At 51.3% G+C, this 10,140-nt stretch overlaps 1 protein-coding gene across 1 annotated transcript; it reads right to left on the reverse strand.

Moving 5' to 3' along the window:
- Positions 1-3,209: 3,209 nt before the first annotated feature.
- MNX1 (motor neuron and pancreas homeobox 1) lies at positions 3,210-9,331 on the reverse strand. The gene is made up of 4 exons (XM_050942273.1): positions 8,737-9,331; positions 5,588-5,748; positions 4,313-4,559; positions 3,210-3,317 (listed from the first exon to the last, which is right to left on the reverse strand). Exons 1-4 carry the CDS (start codon positions 9,329-9,331, stop codon positions 3,250-3,252), a joined length of 1,071 nt encoding a protein of 356 aa, XP_050798230.1. The 3' UTR covers positions 3,210-3,249.
- Between the last annotated feature and the right edge of the window lie 809 nt (positions 9,332-10,140).

Consider the following 10,140-nt stretch of genomic DNA (forward strand, 5'->3'; position numbering starts at 1 on the left):
AAGGTTAACATAGGTTTGTAAAAAATCACTTTTAAAAAGGTGTGCGGGAGTGGGGACACTCCATATTTTATAGGCTATTATTCTTCCGTGCAACCGGGGATGTAGCTGAGAGCAATAATTTTGTGACCGAATTTACATATTCAGATACAGTTGAAAACTCTGTCAGGGTGAGAGTCTTTGGGGAAGAAGCACAAAATAGCAAGCTCGCCAAGATGTCATGTTTGCTGAGCAGTTCTGCAACCTCAGAATGGAGGGACTGCGCACCTTAGCAGCACCAGCTGATAGGATGAACGCTGCTCCGGATTCCCAGACGACCTGTTTTGTCTTTCCCATTCTTGGGGGGTGGGAGAGGGACGCAAAGAACAAAGACCTGGTGAGCCAATCCTCCTTGCCTTACTGAAATCACTGGGCTTGATTCCGAGCGGTGTAAACCGGGAGTAACTATGTTAAAATCAATGGCGTTACACCAGTGTAAACGAGACCACAATCGGAGTCCGTGGGAGAAAAGCAAGCAGGGTTCATAACGCTACTTTTACTCTACTCTGATCCTGGGTAAGCAAAACTCCCCCAGAGGTATTTTCTTCGTCGGTCCTCTAATGTAAAAATTCAGAGTTACTCCGGACCGGATGTAAAGCAGGGTGAGGGAGAGCAGGATTTGGCCTAGCGGGAAATGTAGAATCTAGTCTAGGGTAATTAGGTACCTTCCTGTGCTCCTCTGGTCTCTACCCTGGCGCTCAGGTGCTAGTGTCCTTTTGCATCTCTGAGCGGCCCGGGAGGGATGGTGTTAGACTAAAAGGAGAGCAGAGACGCACAGTAATTCATTAGTGGGAATGAATTGTTAGCTGTGGCCCCCAGTTAGGATGAGCCAGTGATTATATTTAAATTTGCTATAATTGATTTGGGGAAGAGCCGCGGTGACAAGAGCGAATTGACCATTAAATTTATTAGAGAGAGAAAATCCGCCGCTATTAAGGAGTTTGAATGACGACAGTTCTGCTGACTCCACCAGAAATCTGCCCGGAGGCTCCCAAATGCAGCAATATTATTACAGCAGGGCTATACGTGGGCAGCTTAACTAGCGAATAACGTTCTAGCTTTTTCGTTATTCAGTAGTTAAAGACAATGGAGTGGGAATGGGTTTCATCCTGCAATCTCTTAAAAGGGCTGTTGTCTCCGTAGGTCATTTCATTCCTTTCCACTTCGCTTGCGGGGGCTAACAACAACTTTCCATGAATTAGTGCAATCCCTGTAAATGAGCGCTGCTTTCCAGTTTCCTTCCTGCGCCATGGCTTTCAGACGGTTGGTTTTTAATTTTTCCCACTTGAACACTAATAACCTAATTGCTTCCTTTTCCCTGGGGGCAGTTCGCACTGGAAGGGGTACTTGACTCCTGCTCGGACTTTTCGCTAGCATTCCCACACGCTGGGGTTGTACAGCACTTGGCAATACACCAGGAGAGGAGAGTCATTCAGGCAAGGAAGTGGCGCTGTGTGCTGTGTATGGGATGGAGCAAATAAGATATGAGCCAGGATTTGAATTAGATGTTTGCATTTAAAATAGTGAAGGGAAGGAAGGGTAAGATAAAGCAAAAAGGCTCCATAGCAAAATGATAGATGTTGATCAAAGGACAGTTGTTCTCCATCTCACCCTATATTCAATATTGATCATTTTAAAGTCTGTTTAAACATCCTTATATCCGCAATAGAAACAGTGCTTGGAATGCAGGGGTGTGTTAACTAGCCAATATAAATAGTGTTTCCACTGAAGCAATGAAGAGCTCGCCTCTTTAGTCCATTGGCATAAATGATGCATGTCCCAGAGGGAATGAGTTTTAAACGCGACCATGAAAATAGCGTGTTTCGTTCACCGCGTTTGACAGCCCTGCCTGTTTTTTTAGATATGCAATAGCTGCGTTGAGCAGTAGGTGCATAAATTCCCCGGTTTAGGGTAGCCAGCATCCTGCTGCGGATTTGCTCCGGAGGGTGCATGTCTCCTGCTAAGCACACCTGGAAGAAAAGCTACCCCGCATATGCAGATCGTGGCTCGGTCCTCTCTGTCCCCAGCTAGGATTCCTTCCTCCATGTGTAGGGCACATGCTCGCAGTTTCTGCAGCTTGCTGATTGATGAGCCACATTGCAGAGGTTTATTAATCCACAGCCCTTGCAGCTCTCCTGTGAAATGTTTCCGCAGTTTGACTCTCTTCTAATGTTTGCTCGGCTGTACATTTGCACAGATCCGAGAGAGCTATTACCAGCTGGCCTTAGGGCCAGGCCAGATCGGCTGAATTGCATGGCAGGGAGGAATCCAAACCAAAAGGGAAGAGTATTTTGCAACAAGCAATCAGACACAGAGCTGGATTCACAATGCAGCTAGGGAGAGATCAGAAAGCCACTCTTTTTAAAACACAGCAGCAGTCGCCTTGCATGAATCCGTATCCTCTTATTTTCTGCTTAATAAAAAACAAATTGGAGCAGCTTCTCATTGCAGTTAAATCCAGTATTCCGCTCCAGATTTTAATGGAGTTATTCCAGATTTACACCGAGATCTGAATCTGGCCCAACAGGCAAAAACGAGGAAGAAAATAGGGGTTTTTTTCAATATAAATTGTCCTCATAAATGTACTATTAGGTGTAACTGAGGAAACCACTCGATGTTCTGGGTACTGCTGACCTAGTAGAACACGCGTACAGAAATAAACTTTAGATTATTTAGATCGAATTAAATTAAGTTTGGGAAACAATCTGGCAAAAAACTCTTTCACGGGAAATTATACAACGCCTAGTCGATTTATTTAACTATACATCCAGGGTCCTTCCTCCAGCCCCTATCAGGTAGTGTATGGATTCAGAGACATCATTTCCTTCCAATTTTTTCCATGAAATATACATATTTACGTGTATAATAAAGTGACAAACGAGATGATTTCGGGTGCGGTATAAACTCTAGACCCTGGTAGCCAATCCTATTCCTCTACAAAAAATCGTACATAAGGCTCAATACAAAATGTTTATTTTACATACCATCATGGACGATGGAGAAGCTGGATAATAATTTAGCATGCATAAGTAGAGATACCCCTTTTTATAAATACAATATACAAAAATAAAGACAGTACAGTCTTGAGATTTCCAGCAGTTTTAACGTTCATGACAAACAGTTTTCCAGATATATAATAAGCACAAAACATTTCCAATACTCAGCAAAAGAACAGGGTTTCCATGGGTAGGATTCAAGTTTTTTAAATGTCTCTTAACACTGTGGTGAACTGTAAATCTTCTCTACCATGCGTAGGAAGAAGAATCCTTTTGTCAATGTGCCTTTAAAAAAAAAAAGCCAAACCTTACCAAAGCTGCTCACCTCTAATATTACCTGTTTGGTCTCTCTGTTTGTTTGTTACATGACAGCTGAAATGCTGACACGAAAGAGCAATGATGGATCTGGGCTTGCGCAGCTGAAGACCGAATATTTCCCATGTAGAAATAAAAGGTACTGGTGTAAGATTAGCTGTTCTTTCTCCTGTGCAGGAAGGTGGCTGCATTTGGGACTCATTTCACTGAGGCCAAAGGCTGCAGAGATGGAGCAAAAGCAGATGTGTAGGGATGGGGCAGAGGAGTATGTGCTGATGGCGGCATGGGGCAGTGGGCAGATGTGTGTCACTAGGGTCCGAGTAGAGGATGGTGGAGGAAAGGAGGGGTCAAGGAGAAGGGTGGGTGGTCTGGGGAAGGGGTTTAAGGATGGGGTGGGCAGAGGTGTGTGGGGTGGTTGGGGCAGGAGTGGGCAGAGGGGTTTGTCTGTCTGGAGGTGGTTGGGGTAGACGTGGGCAGAGGGGTCTGTCTGGAAGGTGGCTGGAGTGGGGGTGGGCAGAGGGGTCTGTCTGGAAGTGGCTGGGGTGAGGGTGGGCAGCGGGGTCTGTCTGGAAGTGGCTGGGGTGAGGGTGGGCAGAAGGGTCTGTTTGGAAGGTGGCGGGGGTGGGGGTGGGCAGAGAGGTCTGTCCAGAAGTGGCTGCGATGGGGATGGGCAGAGGGGTCTTTCTGGAAGGTGGCTGGAATGGGGGTGGGCACGGGGGTCTGTCTGGAAGGTGGCGGGGTGGGGGTGGGCACGGGGGTCTGTCTGGAAGGTGGCTGGGGTAGGGGTGGGCACGGGGGTCTGTCTGGAAGGTGGCTGGGTGGGGGTGGGCAGGCTGGAGTATGGCTAAAAGGTCTGGGACCGGATAGCAGCAGCAGCAGCAGGGAGAAGGGGAGCCCCCTGCCGGCTCACTGGGGCTGGCCGGGGGGCGGCTGCCTGCTGCGGGGCTGTGTCTCCTCCTCGTCACCCTCGGAGCAGTCGGAGGAGTTGTAGGGGCAGCAGTGCCCGGCTTCCTCCTCCTCGGGGTCGCTGTCCCTGAGCTCCCGCAGCCGGCGGCCGCTGCTCTTCTCTGGGGCCGGCAGCAGCAGCTCCGCGTCAGCCTTGTCCTCGCCGCCCAGTCCGCTCTTCTGCTTCTCTGCCTCCTGCGCCGCCTGCTCCTTGGCCTTTTTACTCCGCTTCCATTTCATGCGCCGGTTCTGGAACCAGATCTTCACCTGCGGGGCGAGACGGGGCCTGAGGGGGGATCGCAAGCCCCGGGGGGGCACACACGCCTCCGCCCTCACCCCTCCCCAGGACCCGGTGATCTGCAGCCCCCCCTCCCCGCTACCCAATACCTCTTCGGTACCCAGGCCACTCTCCGGCCTGCAGCCCCCGCTGCCGCAGACCAGCCTTCACCCGCCATTGAGCACCTCCCCTGGGCCGGGGGACTGGTTAGAAGGGACCCCACAGCTCCGGGGTAAGACGGGGCTGCGAACCCCCAGTGCAGCTGGCCTGGCTGGAAACACCCCCGCGCGGCCCGCAGCCTCCTCGGTGCGAGGGTCGCCAGGCAAAGCCCAGTGGCCATGGGGGGAGCAGGAGGAGCCCGGGAGGGGGCAGGCAGAGCCCAGCGGCCGTGGGGGGAGCAGGGGGAGCCCGGGAGGGGGCAGGCAGAGCCCAGCGGCCGTGGGGGGAGCAGGGGGAGCCCCGGAGGGGGCAGGCAGAGCCCAGCGGCCGTGGGGGGAGCAGGGGGAGCCCAGCGGCCGTGGGGGGAGCGGTGGCAGGGGAGCCCTGGAGGGGGCAGGCAGAGCCCAGCGGCCGTGGGGGGAACAGGGGGAGCCCAGCGGCCGTGGGGGGAGCGGTGGCAGGGGAGCCCTGGAGGGGGCAGGCAGAGCCCAGCGGCCGTGGGGGGAACAGGGGGAGCCCAGCGGCCGTGGGGGGAGCGGTGGCAGGGGAGCCCTGGAGGGGGCAGGCAGAGCCCAGCGGCCGTGGGGTGAGCGGTGGCAGGGGAGCCCGGGAGGGGCTTAGGCTTTGCAGCCATTCTGCCCAGGGAGCCGCCTCGGGGCTGAGCACTTGGGCCGCGGGCTGGCCCCGGAGCTGCCCAGCCTGAACCCGGGTGCTTGAGCCCCTTCCGCTGCCGCAGGGACGGAGCTGGGAAGCCCCCAGGTGGCCCGGGGCGGGCTGGGGCTGAGCTGAGCGATCCCGCGTTCCTGAGCCCAGGGCCACTTCCCCTGAGCCCGGAGGGGCCGCTGCAGCCGCCACTCACCTGGGTCTCCGTGAGCATGAGAGACGTGGCCACCTCGAAGCGCTTGGGCCTGGACAGGTATTTGTTCAGTTTGAACTGATGCTCCAGCTCCAGCAGCTGCTGGCTGGTGAAGGCGGTGCGGGGCCGCCGGCACTTCCCCAGCAGGTTGGACTGCGCCTGGGCTAGAGACAAAAGGGCGCATCAGCACAACGCAGGCAGCCGGAGGGGAGCAGCCCGGCCCCCGCTACCCTCCCGGGGCAGCCGGAGGGGAGCAGCCCGACTCCCGCTACCCTCCCGGAGGCCGGAGCTGGGACAGCAGGGGCCAGGTACCTTCAGCATTAAAGGGAATCGTTCTAGTGTCCCTGGCTGCGGCTACCTGCCTCCATGAGGGGCAAGTTAGATCCAAGGGGAAAGGAGAGAACTGCTGGTGCCCTGCGAGGGAGAGAGGAGGGAGGCAGCAGGGGGGAGGTTAGAAAAAATACATCGGCGAAATTCTTTTTAAAAATGGAGGAAAAGGAAGAGGAACAAGTGATTAAAAGCTCCCCGCCGCATGCCCTCGTCCCATAGCTAACCCCAGCGGTGACCTTTCTACATGCCACAATGAAAAACTACCCAGACGGTGACCACTTCCAATTAGCAGCTCATCTCCGCAGTCCTGGCTTCAGACCGGTATCTATCACACCCGACCCTGAGCCCGCGGTGCTCAGGGACAAGTCTCCTTCGGGCCCACCCTCGGCAAATGTACTGGCACCGCGGAGTAAAATCCCGGGGAATTTCTTTGCAGTGGAGCAGAGTGATCTAATAGTGCCGTCCTTGGGGGGCTGTTTGGAAAGAGCTGCTGAATCGGCGCCTCGGACCGCTCACCTGGATTAAGGAAACCCTCCCGTCCTCAAATTGTTACTATAGAAGCATTAAAGGCACTTTAAAGTAAACATTCTCCTTCCCTAAATTTTAGACACTTCAAGCCACGCCTGATGGCAATAGGAGATGGACGTCTCTATTTACATAATTTCACATAGATTTACCGCAGGGAAATTTATGACCCAAGAGGGACTTCTTGATTTCCCAAGAGCCTAACAAGTGCTAGACAATAAAAGGAACCCGGGATCACGGTGAAATGATATCAGTCTCTCAGGGGAACAGCAATTTGCTTCATTTCACTTTAACGCCCCCTGCTTTAGTTAAACAAGTCTCCCGAATTCCCAGCTTGACAATACATTAGAACTTTAATTAAAACAGACTCCAAAGTGACTTTGGGAAAATGTTCAGTGGAAGCTTGGCCAAAGGAATAATCCCCCTAACCTCCAGCTGATTAGGTTTCTCTCCAATCAGTTTCATTTATTGTTATTTATTTTACTTCATTATCTCAGTTGGCATGTCTATTATATTTGCAGCCAGTAGGAGACAAACGTGACATGAAACATGAGGTGAAATACTGTTCAGTAATCGTGTGAGGTAACTATTTATAGGAAATATCTATTTTCAACAATATTTTCGAACTGTACAATTAGATGTTATAATCTCAGCGCGTTTTCTGGATTCAAAATCGGGACTGCGTCAAACTGTACTCGGTTGAAAGTTGTAAGTAAAGAGAACCGATGGCGAGATTATTCTCCTAAAATATTGCGGTTACATTTAATGGACACATACATGAGAACATCAATTTGGAAACATGCGAGCTGAAATCCTTTTTAAACAACCAATCCAGTCTCCGTAGTTGTAGATTATATTTATGCTCTTTCTAAGAGGCAACACAATCATTTTGAATGTGTTGCGACTATAACGTGTGATCTGTGATTTCTTGGACATTCTCTCCTCTTTGTTGTCGTTTGCTTTAGAAACTTAAAAGCCTGTAAAGGAGAGGGGAGGAGGAGCCTGCCTTTACTACCTCATTTGGAGCAAACCTGCTAAAATGACCAGAATAAAAAAGACAGTGTCCGGTATACAAACAGTAACGCAGCTGAGATTTTCTCACTGCTGTGTGATTTTCTAGGCCTCCATTATCTTTCCTCTTGGCTATTTATTCACTAGTGCATTTTGTTTGAAAGAGCAAGAATTCAGACAGCTTTTCTAATTATTTTTCTTCTTGAATGTCCTAGTCTAAACAAACCTATTTAAGAGAAAACAATGGACTTTTTTGTCTGTATGTGTGGGGAGTGTATGAAAAAAAAAAAACCAAACCCGTAATTCTTTCCTGGCACGATTTAAGTAAAACTACACCTAACCTATTGTTAAGCCAGTAATTCCCACATAGAGCTAACACCTAAGAAAACGATCTTTGTCTAACACCGAGATGCAAGAAATGTCCCCATCTCCATTGAGGCCTAGCTGCCCAGCTGCTGTTAGGACAGGTCAGTGTTTCTGTTTTTTTAAAGCGGTTTTTATAAACAAACTCAAATATAAGTGATTGCATTTATTTAGCTTTCTTATGTCAATTATACCAAATAAACATTAAATTATAGCCCAGAATGCCCACTGGAACCATCTAAGAGAGGAGAGTGTCAACTCTTCCCCGAAGAAGAGGTCTGTGAAATTTGCCTGGATGACAGGATCTGACTAAGCACCATTCTGGGTGAAATTGACAGAGCCCTGTAAAGTTGTACCTTCTACTCTTTATACCGTAATATTAACAAATATGAGCAGGAACCCTCTGCCATCCAGAAGAAAAATAAACAAAAAAAATATCGTCAGTTTTCATAGATTTTCATATACACCGGTATTCGGTTCTCATTCATTATTTAGCACAATTTTCCCCACGCTACAGTTTGAATTAGAACTTAAAATGGAACGAATGATTTGTCAACTTTTTCAGTCCCCAAGAAAGATCAGTCTATTATTTACTGCTAAGGTGCAGGCCATAATGAGCTGCAACGTGTTCCAGCTTCCCATTGTTAATAGTTATTTCCTCCCTCCTGCTAATAATTACCAAATACAATATATATATTATTATTACACACGCCGCCGGGTAAAGTCTTGACCGAATCCTTTCCGGCGCTACCTGAATGGGGTGGGACATTAACTACGAGGAAAGGCTGGGAGAATCAGTGTTTCCTTGCCGTAGGCCCCTGGCTCGGGCATTGCGGAGGGGCAGGCAAGGAAGCGGTGAGGATAGGCGCAAAGGAAAACGACAGATCATAACAAACCCAGCGCCCCGGCCAGGAGATACTCACAGTTAAAGTCCGGCATTTTGGGGAGGATCATGCCCGCTGTGGATGCTCGTAACCACTGATCCAGCTGAAAAGTCCCGGCACTGAGTTTGATGGGGTCTGCTGCAGGGTGAGAAGGGTGAGCCCCTTGCACCTGGGAGTAGGAGTAAGACAAAGCGGGGTGCTGCCCGGCCAGAGCGGCTGCCGAATAGCTGTACATGGGGTGCCCGTAGAGGGCAGCCTGGGTGGGGATGCCCGCTCCCCCCTGGTGCAGTCCCAGGGCCATGCCCCCGGCGGAGTGATGGTGGTGGTGATGGCTGCTGGTGCTGCTGGTGCTGGTCAGGAACCCGGGCTTGGGCACCAGCCCGCAATGCGCGGCGAGGATCCGCGGCGGCGAAGGGCTCTCAGTCCGCAGGCAGTCCGAGGATCCGCCGCTGTGGCGCTCGGAGGAGGACGGGGGGCTGCAGCTGCTGCTGTTACTGCTGCTGCTGTGGCCAGAGGTGTTGGCGAGGGAGGTGACCAAGGCCAGCGGTGAGGTCTGTGCGGAGGCGGCGGCGGCTGCTTTGGGAGGGTCGACTGCTAGGAGAGCATCGATCCGGAAATTTTTGGATTTTTCCATCGGATTGTTTCTAAAAAACCAACTCCCTTAGTCTATAAATAACAGTAAGAGCCCTCGCCCGACCCCACAGCGCCCCGTGGAGAGTCTGCACCCCCCACACTCCCAGCGCTGGGGCTCTGCTCTGCTCTGCCTAGACCAGAGGACCAGCCCCTCAGACCAAGCGCAGCAAAATGTCTCTCCGCAGATAGTAAGCACCTCAGCTCCAAACTCTACTCACTTGAAGGCTCAGATCCGGTTCCCATTGGCCCCGAGGCTGGAGGAAACACTATTGGTGGCCGGTACCGGGGTTTTCCAGCCGCGATTGGCCCTGCAGCACACCTGTCAACTCTTGGGGAATGGGCCTGCCCCCTTCATTTCTGTGCCCTCTGGAGCAGGTTGAAGGCAAAGGCTTGCACGTCTCTCGGGGCGGGGGGAGGGGGGTGAGCAACACAGAGAAAGGAAAGTGATTTGAGAACCTTCTGTATTTACCTCCCCACTTCCCACAAAAAAACCAAAACAAAACCAAAAATAAATTCCTCGGTTGGGCCAGGTTTTTAAAGACTGAAGATAAACCCAGCCAGGCAGAATGTGCAATAATCGCAACGCAAACATATTCTGTTTGAAGATCATCAGCAAAGATGCGTTAGTCGCTCCACATTCATACCCTGCTATGAAGAGTCTTGTGCCACAGCAAATATGTGTGTGTTGTGTGTGTGGATCGAGCATCTGGATCGCGGCACAATGGACAGCTCGAAGGATTCTCTCCTCTTGTGTCTGTTTAGCCCACGCTGCAGTTAACGTGATGTTACCTTAATCTGTGTAAGATTTAA

This window comes from Gopherus flavomarginatus, chromosome 2, assembly GCF_025201925.1.
Source record: "Gopherus flavomarginatus isolate rGopFla2 chromosome 2, rGopFla2.mat.asm, whole genome shotgun sequence".
Lineage (NCBI taxonomy): Eukaryota > Metazoa > Chordata > Testudines > Testudinidae > Gopherus > Gopherus flavomarginatus.